Below are 19,681 nucleotides of genomic sequence, written 5' to 3' on the forward strand. Positions count from 1 at the left end.
AGCCTTCTGTCCTGAAGGCTTTCTAAATTTAGTGATTTTACTAAAGGTGTTACTCTAGTCAAATGTGAATATTCGTTTGTTATGAATCGCACTGCTCTATTTTGTTTCTGTTCTAGTCTCTTAATGTTTTCTTGAGTTGAGGGGTCCCAAACAGAGGATGTATATTCTATTATTGGCCTAACCAAGGTTAAATAACATTTTAGTTTTATGTTCTTATTTGATTTATAGAAATTTCTTTTAATAAATCCTAATGCTTTGTTTGATTTTTTGTAGTTTCATCAATATGTGGATTCCATGAGAGTTTTTCATTTATTATAACACCTAGGTATTTTGCGTTTTTAGTCTGTGTTACTGGTTTGCCATGAATAAGATAAGTGGAATTAATTTGTTTTAGTTTTTTTGTTACTCTTAACAACTGACATTTTTCTGGGTGGAAAGACATGCTCCAATTTGATTCCCATTTCTGTAATTCATCTAATTCTCTTTGTAAAATATCTGTGTCTTGTGTTGTTTTTATTGTTCTATATATTATGCAATCGTCTGCAAATAATCTGACTTTTGTTCCTGAACTAATGCAATTTGGTAAATCATTTATGTAAATTAAAAATAGTAGTGGACCCAAGACTGTTCCTTGAGGTACACCTGAGTTTACTGTTATCGGTGTTGATTTAGAGCCATTTATTATTACAGTTTGTTCTCTCCCTATCAGAAAGTCTTTAATCCACTGATGCAGTGGACCATTAATGCCGAAATATTTTAATTTTTTAAGCAAACTATGGTGGTGAACTTTGTCAAAAGCCTTAGAAAAATCTAGTAAGATAGCATCTATTTGTTCACTATTATCTAAGCCTTTTGAAAAATCATTAATTAGTCCTATTAGTTGTGTTTCACATGATCTATATTTCCTAAAGCCATGTTGGTATGGTGTGAGGACATTATGTTTGTCTAAGTGGTTTATGATGTTGCTACATATTATGTGTTCTAGGATTTTACATGTGATGCTGGTAAGTGATACTGGTCTGTAGTTTCCTGGGTCAGATTTTTCTCCTTTTTTAAATAGGGGGGTGACATTAGCTTCTTACCAGTCCTTTGGTACTCTGCCCTGGTTAAGTGAAGCCTGAAAGAGTATTTTGAACACTGGGGCTAGCTCATTACTTAGTTCTTTGAGTAATCTAGCTGGAATACCATCAGGTCCAGAAGCTTTATTTGGTTTGGTGTTGGCTAATAGTTTTTGAATTCCATTTTCTTGTACTACTATATCTTCTATGTTGTCTACTTGGTTCAAATTCAGTAATATGTCTTTGTCTCCTGGGGCTGAGAATGCTGATGCAAAGTATTTGTTTAGAATGTTTGCTTTAGTTTCATTATCATTATGTATTATGTTATGTTCATCTTTTAATAGCGCTACGCCTGTTGTTTCCATTTTATTAGACTTAATGTATGACCATAGGTTTTTGTTGTTATCTTTAGATATTACATTGTTTATGTATTCACTCTGCAGCTGTCTGCTTACTTTTTGGGTTAAGTGTTTAATTTTTATATACTTTTTGTAAACTCTTTCTGCATTAGTTTCTTTAAATTTTCTATAGAGGTTTTCCTTCTGTTTACAAAGCTTCTTTAGTCTATTATTAAACCAGCATTTATTTATTTTGTTTGATGTGTATTTAGTTGGTATATGATTTTCTATAATGCTTTTAAGATGGTTTTTAATGAAATTCCAGAGGTCATCGACTGGTTGGTTAATGTCTTTTTCTAATAAGAATGTTTGTTGAAAGTTTAATGCAGCTTGGTGTAGTTGTGTTAGGTTACATTTATTCCAGAGTAAGATTTTTCTTTTGGGTTTTGTATTGGCTACTGCTTTTATCTGACTGTGTATTTTTATGATCTCATGGTCTGATAGACCAGGGATAATATCATAATCAACTACTAATCCAGGTCTGTTGGTTAAGAAGAGATCTAATGTGTTGTTTAATCTAGTTGGCTTTTTAATGATTTGATCTAAACTTAGGTTGTGTAATTATGTCTGGTTTCTCACATTCTAATAAAATTTCTAAGTCTGCTGTTTTGTTCCTAATGCTTTGAAAATTTATTACTAAGGTTTTAAGGTATTTTGGTGTTACTTCTTTAGTAGGTTTGTTTAGTGAGGCTGTTGTATTAATTTTAGTAGATTTAGGTTTAACAGGAGTGGATCTGGCTAGTGGTTGGTGAGTTTGGTTTGGGATGGTGTTTAGGATGTTGTATGGGTTAGAAGTGTCTGCATCAAAGGAATCAAACAGTCCTGATGTAAACTGAGGTAACCCACACGGTACACAGTGCCATGATGCATCTTTGTTGCCTAAGGCATAATACACAGGTGTATTCATATGGAGACATGATGCATGGTACCATTCATCGCAGGTGTCACATTGAATGGCTTTCTGTTTCATGGTGCATACTTTTTTGCAGATGTTGCATCTATCTTTAGATCTAGGCCCTGGATTTGACTCTATATCCCCTGCTATTAATATTAACAGTGATAGGTATTTATTTCTGCTGTGTCTGATTGAGAACTTCCATTTGTGATGGGTAATCTTCAATTTAGTGTTATGGATGTGTATGTTAGGTTATTTTTTAAGTTGCTTTGATCTAAAGTGTGATGATTGATTATGACTGTTGTTTCCTTTTTAAGTTTAGTGTTGACTAAGGTAGATCTGGTTCTGTGTTCAGCTAGTGTGTATTTAGTAATTATTAGGATAAATAGCCATGTTGATTGTTGTTGATTTTAGTTTTTAAAGGGGTCTAGTCTAAATGATTACTAAATCTAGTTTAAGGTTTAATCCTAACAAGTACGCTTAATAGCCTATAAGCTTAGTTTGTCTTTTTAAAAAGTATTTTGTATGTTTTTGTTTTAGTTTCTGACACATTGTAGGCTACAAGCGTTTAAAAACGAGCTAGACTCTACATCTACATAAGTATAATAATTGTAGACTAGATTACATGACTAATCCTAACAAGTACGCTTAATAGCCTATAAGCTTAGTTTGTCTTTTTAAAAAGTATTTTGTATGTTTTTGCCACTGGCCACTACACTAGACATGTACGCGATTGGCCTAGGCTACTACTAGATCTAGCTCTATTAGTGTCTAGGAGTGTAGTGACACTGCATCTATCATCTAGATCTAGATTCTATTTGCATAGGCACGACGTTTGTTTTTCCCAAGGACAGCGCCCTCTTGCGTATTACCCGGATGTTGAATCGAAAGAAAAGGCCCATAGCCTGTTGCTCTGTAATTAACACTGGATCTGAGTTAAAAAAACAAAAAAAAAAACGATATTAATTTCGGATAGCATAAAGGTTGATTTTTCGTACTCATTTTTTCTGTATCGGTTTAGAATATTAAGTAAAATTTCGGACCTAGATCTATCAATTGAGCATTGAAACAACGAACTCTAGATTCTAGTCTAGACTCTGATGAACTCGGTGACTGTCACTCTGACTCAAGACAAGAGTCAACTCTAGAGTAGATGTGTAAACTAAACAGTAAAACAAGTCCGGAAGTTAGATCTAGTGAGTCTAGTGTTAAGAGTCTAGAATTTGTTCTAAAATCTATAATGATGATCTAAAAGTTAATAGCTAGTCTATATCTTTAGAAACTTCTAAACCCAGAATCTAGGAATCTAGACTTTTTAAAATAGACTCAAAACAGTAAATGTGTAGACTGTAGTCACTGTAGACTAGTGTAGACTGTTACGACTGTAGAAGTCCAAGAAGTTAATTTAGCTAGGGCTAGAGACAAGAGTCTCAAGAGTCTAGAGTCAGTCTAGACTGTCTTAGATTAGTGTCTAGAGTCTACACAGTCTAGAATAGACTCTATAACTATAATGTCTAGTCTATATATACTACTGTAGTCGTAGTCTAGACTACTCTACTAGAGAATCATAGAATTACTACTCTACATGATCTAGAATCTAGTATTAGTAGTATTCTAGATCAAATGACTTTTAAATGTATTAATTTTATCTTTTTACTGTGACTTACTCCACTTAGATTAGAGAGTTGATTAGACATTAGTCCGATTAGAATGTACTAGAGTCTATTATATATATTATATATATATTTAAGTCTATAATAAAGTTTAGATTTAACTAGACTAGATAGTACTAGTAATTACTAGTTACTAGTAGATCTAGATAAGAATTCTAAAATCTAATGGCACAATTATGGCTATTAGTATTAATAATGGTAATTTCTAGACTTGTAGTTTAGTCAGTTTAGACAAGTATGGACGGTAGTTAATAAGACTAATAAGTTAAGTAGACTAGAATTGACTAGATCTAAGAATACTTAAATCTATTCTATATATCTAGAATCTATATTATAATAATTATATTTTATATTAGTTAGTGATAGCAAAGTTACTGATTCCTCAGTAAGTCATGTTTAGTCATATTATATTATTATAATTATTTTATATTAATATTATTAAATATTATATTATATATCATTCATTACTTGTTTACTAATCTCTTGTCACAAGAATGACTTTATCAACATGAAGTAAAAAAAAATATAATAAAAATTTAAACATATTATATATTTGATTAATAGGTTAACACTGTCAAATTTATAAAGTGTGTGTGCATATTTTTATATCTACACTCAGACTCAATAATTTTTTTTTTTGCTCTTTAAATACACTTATAATGACTTATATTTCTTTAACCATTTTAACTAGGACCCAAGTGATGTTGGTACTTCATGTTTCTGGTCTATTGATGAAGTGGCAATAAAGTACAACAACTAATTTGTTTCGACACTCAAGAAAATGTTTGGAAAGAAGAAGAAGCCAAAGATTCAGATTTCCAAACCATCCAACTTTGAACATAGAGTACACACTGGATTTGATTGGGAGAATGGAGTATTTATTGGGCTTCCTGCGCAGTGGGCAGGCATCATAGAAGACAAAGGGAGACGAAGACCTATTGTAGATCCCTCCACAATTACCCAGACTGATGTAGAGCCACTTAAGGTACACATAAATATTTGCACAAAACTAGTTAAGTCTGCAAATGCCTTCTATAGATTGCTGCTTTCAAATAAAATACAATGCAAGCTTACTATTTCAAGATTTCGTTTTTATATCAATTTGAACTTTCATGAAACTAAATTCTGTCATGTGTAAAAAGCTTTTTATGATCAAATTTATTATTAAAAAAAACAAACAATTGTAGTAATTGGCATATTTTTTCCTGGCAGTCAGTGACTTGGTTTAAAATAAAGTCAGTTTAGAAAAAAAAAATGTGGATTATTATCCCAAATGAGATATAATGTGTTTTTTTTTTACAGTTGTGTCGTATACATAACAATTTAATAACGTTATTCAATAAACCATACACATTTAAGAAAAACAATGTAAGGGCATTCAAAAATCACAATCATAACAACAAATATTTACTTCTAATTTTATTTATATATATATAACATTTGATGTAAATTAGCCAGGGAGCAAATTAAGGATAAGTACAATTTTAACAATCAAAAAGGCATTTAAAATTATTTAAACTAAATGACGTTTTGTTTTGATGAATAATTATCTATTGTTAGATCCTGTCTCAGTTTTCCAACTGATTATCATAGAAATATAATGATTTGTACGTAATAGTGACTTGAAGATAAAATCTGAATAGTTTGAAGATGTACACATCTGGCAAGTTTGTGTCTTTAGCTATAACTTCATACAGCAAGCATTTCCTCAAAACTATTAAAAGTTAATCATTAGTTTCAAGCTTGATATTGTCATCTTGATTTGAAAATGAATATTTCATTAGGAAATTATTTTTTTTTTTACTTTTACAGTTCTATATTTTGTTGTATCTTGAAAATGCACTCATTTGGTTTGTATTGGGGGGGGGGGGGGGGTTTGCCTTATGAAATAGTGTATTTGAACCTAAAAACATTCCTTGCATAATCTAAGGCTGAAATATTCAATTCAGTCTGAAATGTTTTTATTTGCAGACTATTATTAGAGGACAACAGAATGGTCACTCACAAAATATCAGTATAGCTAGATCAAACTCATTGCGCAGAGAGAGTCCACCTCCATATAGGCCGCGCCCACCAGGCAATGACTATCCTGCCGTTCCTGAGGATGACATGTTACAGCAAATACCCAGACATGAGTACGGAGGACATCAAGGCTACTCCCAGCCACACCCTCAACAGTCACCCCATTACCAGCATCAAGGAGGACCAAATTACAGAGACCGGCCTGATTATAATGGGGAGTACCCACGGGAGATGCACAGAGATATGGGAAGAAACCAGTCTTTCCACCACCCCCAACAAGAGCAAGTAGACCCAAGAATTAAGAGCAGCATGTACCATGACAGTGTGGACAACAGGCGAACTGATTACAATCAAGGCACTTTAGATAAGCGAGGCATGCATCATGATGCAAACAAAAGGAGTAACAACGCCTCTGATGGCCATCCCAGGAGCGATGGACCACCCCTGCGCCACAGCCACTATGATGATCGCTCACCACAACAACATAATAGTAATGATCGGTATCGCCAATCCTCAAATGGTGTTTTACCGTCAGGCTCACCTCGCCATCAAAGTATTCCACCTGCTCACCAAGATCATCCTAATTATGCTAGCATTTCAAGATCACCTGCAGCACTCCAGTATGAAAGGGTAAGTTTTCTCCTGTAACATTAGGTTCAAGTGAAGATTTAAAATTTAAGAATAATTTGTATTTTAATGGGTTAGGGATATATTGAGGTGCTAAGAAACTAGTTCTTACAAAGTTTCACCTAGTGGATGGCTGGTTTTTAAAATCTTTTTTGCTAAAAGCTTTTGTCTACTCTCATTTTTTTTTTTTATTTTTTTTTTTTAGATCTTTTAATATACAAAATTCTGCAAACTTTTCATGAAATATTTTTCTTCTCTTGTAAAAATTATCTTTTTTTTTTAAATAAAATTTTGTGTTTAATTTATAAAGGGATTTATTATGTAAAATCATATATAATCTCATTAGCAAAAGAAATATAAAACAAATAAAGCTGGTTATTAGTTCAATTGTATACTTCATAGTACTGAATATTTAATACTTTTGCAAGCCTAATTGATGCATTACTGTGCATATTGTGCATAAAAAAAATCTGTTTTATGTGCATGCTTTTATTTTCACTCTATCTCCCATTTTCTTTCTGGTGACTATTTTTGTGAGTGTGTGTGGTTATTTTTCTTCTTGTGTGCACTATCACTTCTGGTGCTGTCAGACTTAAAGGGCAATCAATTCTTGTTTGGGGTTAATGGGAGGAATGGGTAGGGTGGCTAGGAGGACAGGACCATGGGTAATCTCCCCCTACTAATGAGCTTATCAGTGGTGGAGCCAGTCCTTGACACTAACATGATTATGCTGTACAGGTTTTAATTGTTTACTTCCCCTGGCTTTCTAACAAAGTGAAACGAGTCAATTAATCTAATTAATGTATATATGTAGTTTTTTTTTTTTTTTTTTTTTTTTAAGTAAAATATAAAACTTAAAAAAAAGGTATAAATATTCTTTTTTTTTTAAATTAAAATTTTTTTTTTGTTCTTACAGAATTAAGCTAATTTGTTCTATAAATGTACAATAGTGTTGTATTTGTATTAAAAAGATGCATGACAATGTTAAGACACATAAAAGCCCTGCTTGTATAATATCATTCTAATTTAAAAAAAGACAGCTTTACTATAGAAGAATTACTTTTTGATTGCAAATTCACTGCAATAAATATTTATATGCAATCTTTTGCATGTTGAAAAAAAAAATGCATAGAATAGACTATGTTTTGTAGGGAGGGGAGACAGATTACTGAAACCTTTTTTCCAAAGTGTGAGCTTGGTGTTTATGGTATTTCACATTTTAATTAGTAATATCTTTCCAGAAGAAGTCTTTTTAAATAGTAAAGCTGTCAGTGGTTTTAAACATCTGTCTTGTATATTGACCATCTAACTCAGTGGCGCTCAACCTTTTTCGACCTGGGTGACATACATTACCCACAAACATATTGCCCGCAGCATTAGTGCAAAACAAAAATGTTTTTTGGTCACATGAGAATGTATAATCAGATTTATGATGCACTGTGGTAGAGGGACTTCATCACAGGTCAGATGTGGGCTGTAGTTTGAGCACCACAGTCTCATTCAGGACTACATTTAAAGAATTAAAATTTTGGTTAAGCCAAGAAAAAAAAGTGAGCGTGTACAGGGTGGCCAAGATTGAAAAGAGACCTGGTATGATTAGTATGATTACAGGGGTACAAATACCTGTTTACCTATCCCTTAGTCTGTTGGGGCACCATGCACAATTTGTCGACCGTCTTTCTCCATTCCTCTCTGTCTTTTGCCTCAGTTAGAACCTCTTTCAATGGCAGGCCCGTCCATTCTTTTATATTGTCTTACCATCGCTTTCTCTGTCTGCCTCTTCTTCTTTTTCCTGGTACTGTTCCCTGAAGAAAGGTCTTTGCAAGCCCAGAAGACCTTGTAATATGACCATAGATTTTTAGCTTGCATTTTTTTTACCATAGCAGGTCAGCATGTGGTCCAATCGCTGTAGTAACCCTGTCTCTAATCTCTTGGTTTGTGATGTGGTCTTTGAATGTGATACCCAGGATTCTTCTGTAGCATCTCAATTCCATTGCTAGGATCCTTCTCTTTAGCTCTGCAGTCAGCGTCCAAGACTCACAAGCATATAAGAATGTGGCCATGACCAGTCTGATTTTGGTACTGAAGGCTATGCCTTTGTATTTCCATATTACTTTAAGTTTTGAAAGTGCTGCTGTGGACTGTGCCATTGGGGCCAGTAGTTCAGGTTTCGTTCCCTCATCTGAGACAATCTATAGCTCCAAGGTATTTGAAACAACTGACACTAGTCAGCTTTTCACCTCCAATACTGATGCCCCTTTTAAAGCCCTGTTGGCTGTTGATCATAATTAGGGTTTTTCGGCATTTGTTTGCATGTCTTGTCTATGCGCATCACCAAGTTAGCTAGTTCTTCTTTTGTTCCTGCTAGGCCATCTTATAGATTCTATGTCATTTGCGAAGTGCAAGTTAGTAATTCTTCTTCCTCCAATCTCATAGTACCTTCATAGCCCTTGAGAGCATCTTCCACTACAAATACTTACAGAAAAATAAATTATATTATTATAATTTTAATTTAAACATAGTAATACAGAAAATAATTAACAGCAACATACTCAGCATTTCATAGTTCACAGGAGAGTTTGAAAGTGTGCACCATGAACTTTTCAAACTTTTATACCCAAATTAGCATGTCTCAACAAGTTTTTGAAAACTTCCATTGTCTGTCAGGTTCATTAGGTATGATTTTCACATGTATTGCAAATGTTCCTTTTTAACTCTTCAGTTATATTTGTGTTGTTTCAGTACACTTTACCCTTGTAGACTTTACCGCAAGTAGATAGATTGGGCAATCTGGGAGGTCATAAACTCAGGGCTTCTTTTATCTTGGCTACCCTATATTATATATTGAAAAGTCTATATTTGCTCACTTAATTTTAATATAAGTAATGAGCCCTGAAAGAGTACGTCTTCATGTGTTAGCACTTCAAGCATAACTTGCCTGGCACCATTTTTTGTTATTCTACAACTTCACCAGCACACTGATTCACCACACCAGACTTCCATGGGATACCAGCAAGGTGGGACCAGCCCCATGTCCAGTCCTCCTCACTCTCCCAACAGGCCCCCGTATTCACAGCAGTCATCTCCATCCCTGAAACTGCCCAACCGGAACCAGCAGCAGGCACCTGGACCAGAGCAGCAGCGTTTGTCTCATGATGAGGTTTGATCAATTTTAACAAATCACAACTTTCTTCAATATTTTGTCTTCTTGTCATATCATTTATATATAGTGCATGTCATGGTTCAAAGAATTATCATTATATATTTATTTTTACCCTGTCTGAGTATTCATTTATATATATATATATATATATATATATATATATATATATATATATATATATATATATATATATATATATATATATAAATATAAATAAAACACTAATTATATAACATTGGTTTATAAAGGTTATAAATGTAAAAAGCTTATTAAAACAAATAGTGCATTATGGATATATTTATAAGAATCGTTAGGTGTTTGGCTTGTCTCTTGAATTTTACCTTTGAGTTCAAAATATTTCAAACAACACTATTGAGTTAAAGTGTTTTTGGTACTATATGCATGTATACTGAATTCTGTTAATGCTGATATGTAACTTTCTGAGTTACGTCTGTTGGTGTCGCACATTTCCTGCATTGTCCTCTTTCTTGTGCATGTTCCATAATGTTAAACAACAAATAGTTTCTTTTACAATTTTCTATGCTCTATCGTAATTCTTATATATGTGTGTGATTCTAAAACTTTACTGGGCTTGTACCTCAACTCTGGGATCATACATGCCTTGATCTTTGCTCTGATATATAGAGCATTTCTTTTTTTGTGTGTGTATGTTTGAACTGACGTTGAACTGTATTTCAAATAATTGTAGAAATATATTCTTAAGTTAGACAAACATTTTATTATGGGAACAATACTTCATTAATTTTGTTGTGGTGTTGCAACAATATATGATATATGCCTGTCTGTAGTATAGATGTTTTATATAATGATAGGAATCTTTTGGATACAGTAAAAGCAGGGCAATGAAAAGGAATATGTATCAGAAATAGCAGGGAAATATAGGAATGGTAATGAGGAATGACTTAAAGACACCTTAAGTAGCAGAGCAATATTAAAAGGAATGCACTGTAAGACATTTATGATAATAAGAAAATGAATGTGTGCATAGGTGCATCTTCAAAACTGAAATTTAAATTCTAACTTTAATAGAATTGTGACTCCAAATGTTAGTATGTCAGACTGGGGGGGGGGGGGGGGGGTTAAGTTGTGGCTATTATGTCCTATCATTGACCAAACAAATAATCATTGTGGAGTTAATGTGCAGCTTGGAAAGTTAAAAAAGATTCTCATTTTGTCCTTTGTTACTGTCTCTAGTTTCGGCGGACACTTCAATATGTGGTCAACCCTGGTGAGCCTCGTCAATTCTTGGAAAACTTTATGAAAATTGGTGAAGGCTCCACTGGCATTGTCTGTACTGCCATGGACAAGACTCGGGGTAAACTTGTGGCAGTTAAGAAGATGGACATGAGGAAACAGCAGCGTAGAGAACTTTTATTCAATGAGGTAACAAATGTTGTTTAAAACCTTTAAGGGACAGCTTTGAAATTTATAAATGTTAAAGGCTTGTGTAATTTTACTTTACTTTTGGAATAAAAACTACTCTAAGTTTCTTTGATTTAAAAAAAAAAGCATAATTGATATCAATAAGGTCTGTTTTGTTTTTTTTATTTTTAAGACATTTTTTTTTTTATTTTTTAGTACTAATTATTTATGAACAGTGTCCTTGTTACATCCCCTCCCCTCTTTTTTCAACACTAATTCACAGCACACATTGATTCAACAGTTGTTATTCTTTGGTATAACAAAAAAAAAGATGTAATTGATATAAATTAGGTTTAATGGTTGAAATAAGTTTATACATAAATATTTATTTGTATAATATATAATAAATATATATTACTTTAGAAGTTTTAATTAAGTAGAAATATATTATAAGAAATAAGTTATTTATTTTGATTTAAAAAATGTGATGTTTTTGTTTTATTTGATAAGTATCTTGTATTTCTGGTCCATCTACTTGCTGATTGTGTTGTAGGTTGTTGTGATGAGAGACTATCACCACCCCAACATTGTGGAGATGTACAACAGTTACTTGGTTGGTGATGAGTTGTGGGTTGTTATGGAGTACATGGAGGGAGGGGCACTGACAGACATAGTCACTCACAGCAGGTAATTTCACAATTTACAGTAACTCATTGTCCTCAAGTCTGGTTACCCTAACTGGAAAATACCAAATTTCCTATGGGCTGAATGTGTTTTAAAACTTTGCAGCAGCTACTGGGCATGGATAATTCCTTAGTAAAGGCAGCGGTTTTACTTTTACCTATTTATTACACACAATAAAAGGGGGCGGGACGCTTAGGGGTAAAACACTTGGCTTCCAAACCAAGAGATCTTGGGTTTGAATTTCTGTGAAGACTGGGATTTTGTATTTCAGGATTTTTAAGATGCTTAAGAGTCCACCCAAGTCTTATGGGTATATGACATTCATATCATAAGGGGTACTTAACTTTTACACACAAGTATTGACAAGATGTACTTGTGCACATATACTGCATTACAACTCAGAGATAAGTTGAGTTAGGCTGATTAGGTTACCTAAGTTCTAACAGAATTCTTAGTTTTATGTTCCATTTCTCTCTTGCACACAGAATGGATGAAGTTCAGATTGCCACTGTATGTAAGGCATGTTTGAAGGCATTAGCTTTCCTCCACTCCCATGGCGTCATTCACAGAGACATCAAGTCAGACTCCATTCTCTTATCACATGATGGAAAGGTGAGTTAGGAAACAGTCAGAAGGGTACGGGGGGGGGGGTGAGTTCAAGCTTTCACTAGATATTATTTTGCATTAAAAAAAAATATATGATCAATGTTTTGTGGCCTTGCAATTAGAGTTACTGTATGTCTTTGATAAGTCTAGCAGTATTGTGAGCTGGGAATGGGACTGGGTGGATCATGTGATGGCTGACCTCTGGGGACAAACTGTGGGCTGGCAAAATACTACCATGAGATTCTTTTATTGAGAATCTGTCTGGTCAACTGGTTTGTTTGTCTGGCCCTGTATTGCTTCTAGGTGGAGTTGTCCAATTAGAGGTCCATGGTTTGAGCCCTGGTCAGGGCAGTTTGCTATTTTGTTATATTTCATTCACCATTTTCATCATTTAAATTAAAATGTTTAATCACTGTTTCTTCTTTATTTTTCTAACATTTGTATTTCATTAATGCATTAATTCTGTATAAAATTTGATTTTCTATTCATGTCTTCAACTTTGTTGCTTGAGTTTGTTGTCTCTCTCCTTCTTGAGAGACTTGCTAGTCTACTGCTTTCTCTGCTCTTGCTGATACTTCACTTTGCTAGTAGCAGCTTTAGATCTGCTTCCTCTATAGCCTTTGGAAAATGGATTTATCTGGGGTTTGTGTACTATTGCCCTGTTGGCCAGACTTCTTTGCTTTGAGTTACCCTTTGGAGTTCATTTCTCTGTGAAGCAACCTACACCTCTGATGATTTTCTTCTGCAGAGCTCATTTCTGCACCTTTGAATTATATTAGCTCTTCTTGTGCACCTTTGAATTATGTTAACTCCTCTTGTGCACCTTTGAATTATGTTAGCTCTTCTTATGCACCTTTGAATTATGTTAGCTCTTCTTGTGCACCTTTGAATTATGTTAGCTCTTCTTGTGCACCTTTGAATTATGTTAGCTCCTCTTGTGCACCTTTGAATTATGTTAGCTCTTCTTGTGCACTTTCCTTTCTAAATAGGCACGACATGGCCTAAATTGTGCCGATGTGCCTAAACTCAAAACTTAAACTCAAACCCCCTTTCTAAATATCTTGTCCAATAGTGTAATATTCAGTTCAGACTTCTAAAAACTGTACAACTAAATACAGGAATCACACAAGAGCTTCACTAGACTGCACTAAATATCAGAGCTTATTCCAACTGAACTGGCTTTCAAAGAACTTGTTTGATAATGTGAAGTTGACACTTTTTGGTTTAGAAATTCAAATGATTTTAATATATTCTACCAACTATTAATAGTCTTGACTCGTCTCTATCTTTGTCAAATTTTGTGTTAGAATTAAGTTCAATGTTAAATAGATTTTGTTGTTTATCAGAAGTCAGAGTAAAATTGTATTAAAGATAACATTTCTAGACTGATAATGTGCCAGTTGACAAGATGTAGATTCTGGTGATGAGTGAATTTTTGTTTCTTTTAGTTTTATATGGCACACTTGTTTGAACTTAGTTTGTGAAAATCTTATTTTAGTTTGCATCAACAAATACTCTGCCATCAAACACACTCATTATTTTTCAAACTTTGCCACTCATTAAACTTTTGAGTGACCTTGTTTTGAAGCCAACATTATGTAGTTGTTGCAATTCTATACCTTGCCTACATTTCATAGTTCTATTCTATGTTAAGTTATGGATTTGGTAAAAAAAAGTAGAGTGCTAATGTTGTGTTAATGATGCATTGTGGTAATTAGTTCAGTTGTCCTAGAATAAATTGTTAGTTTGGTGTACAGTGGTGTTTATTGAACTTTTTTTCTCTCCAAAGTTTTGTCAGTTAGAAAAAATCTCCATTACATAATGAATTATAAACTCACAGAATTTTTCTAATTCAAATTAAAAAGGTTCAGATTACAAAGTGAAACATATTCCTTTGTTTCCAACGTATTTAAAAATATTGTTTTTTTTTACAAGTGAAATGTCATGAAATTGTCCATGTGGAGCATCTAAAATGTAGAACATTACATGTGGAGCATCTAAAATGTAGAACATTACATGTGGAGCATCTAAAATGTAGAACATTACACGTGGAGCATCTAAAATGTAGAACATTACATGTGGAGCATCTAAAATGTAGAACATTCCATGTGGAGCATCTAAAATGTAGAACATTACATGTGGAGCATCTAAAATGTAGAACATTACATGTGGAGCATCTAAAATTTAGCTTTTATTCAATAACTTTACTGGCAAGGGAGGAAAAAGAGTTTTTGTGTCTTTTTGTCTTTGTGATCAGTGACTCTGCTTTGTAATGGTAAAAGGTTACAATAAAGAAGAAAGATAATTCAGTACTTAATTGTCTTAGTAAATTGAGTTAGACCAAGATGAATTGGATACAAATGTCAAGACTGTTGGGGAATCTATAGCCTACAGCATAGCAGCTGGTTCCTAGCATTAGACTTCTCAACTACTACCTACCTCCTTGTGTAATTTCTAACTCTAATGCTAAATATTCTTCAATTGAAACAATATTCTATTTGTCTTACTTGCAGGTGAAGTTGTCTGATTTTGGGTTCTGTGCACAAGTAACACCAGATCTACAGAAAAGAAAGTCACTTGTTGGTACACCTTACTGGATGGCTCCTGAGGTCATCTCTAGGTTACCTTATGGTCCAGAGGTATATTTAAACTCATTTAAGCTTCTACAAAAATAATGTAAAGCATGGTCCAGAGGTGTATTAAAAATCATTTCAGCTGTAGGAAAGAAATCCAGCTCTTACAAAAATAATGTAAAGCATGCTACAACTGAAGGTATTCATTTAAGTTCAAGAAATGAGAACATGAACAAGTTTTTATGTTATATGAATATCTACAAAGCATATAATTATGTTGATCTCTTAGTGTTAGGTAAGCATATATTGTACTTTTGATTAACTTTTCTAATGAATAGCATGTTTAATTCTAGGTTGATATTTGGTCTCTTGGAATCATGGTGATTGAAATGATTGATGGTGAGCCTCCATTTTTCAATGAACCACCTTTGCAGGCTATGAGACGCATCAGAGACATGCCTCCACCTAAACTCAAAAACACTCATCGAGTAAGTACACTTCATCTTCCAAACAGATTTCAGAGGTTAGCTTCTAAATTCCTTTCACAATTTGTACTTTTTTTTTAAATCTTAGAAATAGTTAAAATTGTTTTAAATTTTAAAATTTTAGACTAGAGAAATCAACAAATTTCAATAGCCCAAGCTTAACTTTCCCAGATTGTTAAGCTAAACAAGTCTTAATGCTTTATATTATATATAGTAAGTACCAAATATCGAAGTAACAAAAAGGGGATATTCTCAAAATCACATAACATTTTCTATGTTTTAGGCATTTTTCACTGCTGTATTTGAGTGTTTAATAAATAATTAAAAGTGTTATAAAATTAAAGTCATCACATTTTGGCTTTTTTCGTTGCTAATTTCAACAAAATCATTCTATCGAGTGGATCTGAACAAAACAATTTCTAGCCCATATATAAACCCAGAATAGCTAGATTTAGTAGTAAACCTCTGGATTAATATTATGCTAAAATCTTTTTAGGATTACACATTAAGCACATTTAAAATTAAATCTAGATCTACATAGGCTTTAAAGTTAAATAAGTAGGCCTCTAAGCTAGATATAGAACAGTTACAGAGCATATACATTATAGGAATATGGAGTGCCCTTCCCATGGGCTCGGCCTCCGGCCTGGCATGGGTTGGGGGAACCGTTGCGTTGGCTGAAGGTATCGTGACCCATGAACAAACGGATGTGATTAAATGATCATCTAATTGTTGGGGGCTTCCAGAGAGAGGGGTAGGTAAAGAACTAATTCATCATCCTGGCCACAGGATAAATTCCTTTCCCGGGTCAAAAGATTAATAAAGGGGATTCATTTTATCTTGAACACACCCCCCCCCCCCCCCCCCCAAAATAAGAAAAATACTAAAGAAGCGTGAAACTGGAAATTTGAATAAAATGTTAATTAATTTTCATATGGTCAATAACAGATAGCTAATTTTATAACTATTATACAAAAATAATGTCAAATAGCTTGCATTGATTACACATAAAAATTAATCTATTTGTCATGACTTTCTTTCAAATAGTCCCTTTTAAGTTATTGAATATTAGTACCTACTATTTTTAGGTTTAATTGTAAATTTAGTTTTTTTTTAATATAAATATTATTATTGCTTAATTCACTAAAAAATGAAATTAAGCTAATAAGAGCCTTGTGTTTCCTGTAGTCTGACAATACTAGAAATGTCAAGCTTTAAATTAACCAAAGCAAGGTGAATATCTCCTCTAGTGGCTACATCCAGTCTATTTCTTTGCTTATTCATTAAATTTTTTTCGCACTAAATCAAGTTTAACCATGTATGTTGATGGAAAAGTTAAAAAATAATTCCATTGCGACCACAGTTTTGAAATTTGACAGGAACATTTAAGTGCAGTCATATCTCTGTGACTCCTATGTTCACATTCTCTTTATTCATTTTCTATTACATGTAAAGTAATGTATGACTTTTTTATCATACAGGTTTCTCCAAGACTGCAAGGTTTCTTAGATCGTATGCTAGTCCGTGACCATGCACAACGGGCGACAGCTGCTGAGTTGATGCAGCATCAATTTTTGAGAGAAGCTGGGGGACCATCATGCCTTATTCCTTTAATACGTTCTACTCGTCACAGTCCATGTTAAGTGCTGTACAATTCACAGTTTAATAACTTGAGAGAACTCAGGCCATAGCAGCCCTAAGTGTCAGTTTATGTGTCAGCCACTCCTGTATGCTAGAAAACATGTCATAGAAAGTCAAATCCACCTACAAAATGGCTGTCATCCAAAAATCAAAATGTACTATGCACCAGACAAGATGTACATCTTTTATAAGGGCTGATATCTCTAAACTATATAAATTATAGCATGTATCAGACTTGTGCACAATCTTCTTGAAGTCAAACCAAATACTAACATGGCTGATATATTTATCTAGAAGGCCAACTTTATATTTTGGTGGGACTTTGATGGATTCATAATTCACACACATGGAGGGATGTTTCTCTCATCTATTTTTTTTTTTTTTTCTACTACAACGAATGTGACAATGGTGATAGGCTTCTCTTCAAGACACTGCATCAAAACTAAATGTAGAACCCAATGTTGACTAGTTTCCTGCTTGATGCTACTGTTTCTTGAAGTTTGTCCAACTTGGATATAATGTAAAGCAGTGCTAAGTTTTAGTAACTAGTAGTGTACAGTTTTATTTATATTTTTTTGGTTGTTGTGAGAGTCAGTTCAAATTAGACTAGTTTTTATCAGGTCTATTCAGAAATATTCAAACATATATAATATATATTTGTATCTACGCTAATAGAATATTAATGTGATGATACTGTAAATATATTTTAATCATGGTGAAGGTATAAGGTCTATTAATACCAAAAGTCTTCTAATAGCCTAGGTCTTCTGACTATAACCTAGCTAATGAAGAGTCCACAAATCTTGTAGCCTGCTCATAATTTGAACTGCGCCCCTACTGCATTGAACTCTCATCTTTTCCAACCCAATTATAAACATTTTTTCAAATACTAGTTGTTGATACCCCCCACCCCCCTTTTTCTCAAATTGTTGTGTGCTCCCTGTTTTATTGAAGTGTGACCCGACACTGACAATCTTGACACTACTGCATTTGATTTGGTTGACTTTTGTCATTTAATTTACCTTTGTATAAGGCTTGTTGTCTGAAGTTGTTCCAGTGAAATGTTTGTTTTATAATTAATTATCAAGTTCAATAGAAATAATAAAAAGATGATTAAAAATTATTTATTTATTTAAAGCCCTAAGTTCTCTTTGTAATCATTTAGAACATTGTTTTAGAAAATTGCAATCACTTGCAAGGTTATCTCACTTTTTTGCCTTGACCTTGGTCCGCCCATAGAGTTTGTGAAGTATATTTGCATTGTGATGACATCGTTCTGTCGACTGGTTATCTGCACACGCACTGGTCATTCTCTCTTGTTCTGGCATTCCTGTTTTTATAAACATTTTTTTTTATCCAATTTATTTCTGGAGAACAAAACTACAAAATGTTGTGAAAAAGTTATTTCATTTATAAATAGAACTCGTCATTCATGTATTTGTATACATACATATTGTTCACTCTAGAAGCCATATTGTAATCTCTGCCTTATGTTGTATGTATACAATGTACCGGTTCAGTATATTTGTACATGGATGTAAATAATGGCTAAGCTACCTTCAGAATATTTACATTGACTATTAGACATGGTTCCTGTTCTATGAATCAGTTGTCCCAGATATTTTGTTTGTGCTATATTTTTCTATTTTTATTATTTTTGTTTTAAATTGTGCAACTGAACAATTGGTCTATTAATGATATAACAGATGAACTGAGGATAATAGAGCTCATTTCTAGGATTTAGCAAAATTATGTGACTTACTGATATTTTATGTTGAGCATTTTTTAAATTTTTTTTAAATTTTAGATTTGTTAGTAATTGCTTTTTTTTTCCAATTCTTTAGTTTGCAAATTTCTACCAATAAATATTGCCTGAATTTTTCACAACTTACTTAATATCAGTTTGTACTGATGTTAAAGAAACTCACTGATATTTGTTTGATTAAAAAACAAAAAGACTCTGCTAGATCTTTGTCTCTAGTTTCTTAGTGTTGTAGTGTTACAGCCTAGGTGCCTACATGGCAACTTTACTTAAAGATCATTGTTCTCTATATTTAAATTTTTTTGTTTTTTTTTTCAAGTTTGTGTGATTTTGTTTTCTAATAAATAACAATTCTTCAGCACTAATTCTTTGCTACTGTGCTGGTAACAAAAGAGTCTCCAAGTTAAGTTACAGGATAATTAATCTCAGCATTAGCCAACATATTTAATAGGAAGACATTACAGTTAAAGCTGCTCTAAGTCAGCCTTGACCTTAAGTTACAGGATAATTAATCTCAGCATTAGCCAACATATTTAATAGGAAGACATTACAGTTAAAGCTGCTCTAAGTCAGCCTTGACCTACCCTGTTTGACTTATACTCTACATCTTGAGTATTAACTCACTTTTTCTATTAGCCAACTATCTTGGTGCTGATTCAGAGGACTGCAAGGCATATATTTGTGAGCTGGAACATTTTGTCTTGTTAGGCT

The 19,681-nt window shown here is 33.2% G+C and overlaps 1 protein-coding gene across 3 annotated transcripts; it reads left to right on the forward strand.

Annotated features, from left to right (window-relative positions):
* Positions 1 to 3,212: 3,212 nt before the first annotated feature.
* On the forward strand, positions 3,213 to 19,174 carry LOC106056979 (serine/threonine-protein kinase PAK 5-like). 3 transcript variants are annotated; one of them, XM_013213959.2, is made up of 10 exons: positions 3,213 to 3,334; positions 4,716 to 5,009; positions 5,996 to 6,676; positions 9,648 to 9,833; positions 11,052 to 11,240; positions 11,773 to 11,906; positions 12,389 to 12,515; positions 15,023 to 15,148; positions 15,436 to 15,570; positions 17,049 to 19,174. In XM_013213959.2, exons 2-10 carry the CDS (start codon positions 4,806 to 4,808, stop codon positions 17,208 to 17,210), a joined length of 1,944 nt encoding a protein of 647 aa, XP_013069413.2. In that variant the 5' UTR covers positions 3,213 to 3,334; positions 4,716 to 4,805; the 3' UTR covers positions 17,211 to 19,174. The 3 variants fall into 3 exon arrangements, with proteins under 3 accessions (XP_013069413.2, XP_013069412.2, XP_013069414.2); XM_013213958.2 differs by having other exon boundaries at positions 3,228 to 3,547; XM_013213960.2 differs by lacking the exon at positions 9,648 to 9,833 and having other exon boundaries at positions 3,228 to 3,547.
* Positions 19,175 to 19,681: the final 507 nt, after the last annotated feature.

This window comes from Biomphalaria glabrata, chromosome 3, assembly GCF_947242115.1.
Source record: "Biomphalaria glabrata chromosome 3, xgBioGlab47.1, whole genome shotgun sequence".
NCBI classification, from domain to species: Eukaryota; Metazoa; Mollusca; class Gastropoda; family Planorbidae; genus Biomphalaria; species Biomphalaria glabrata.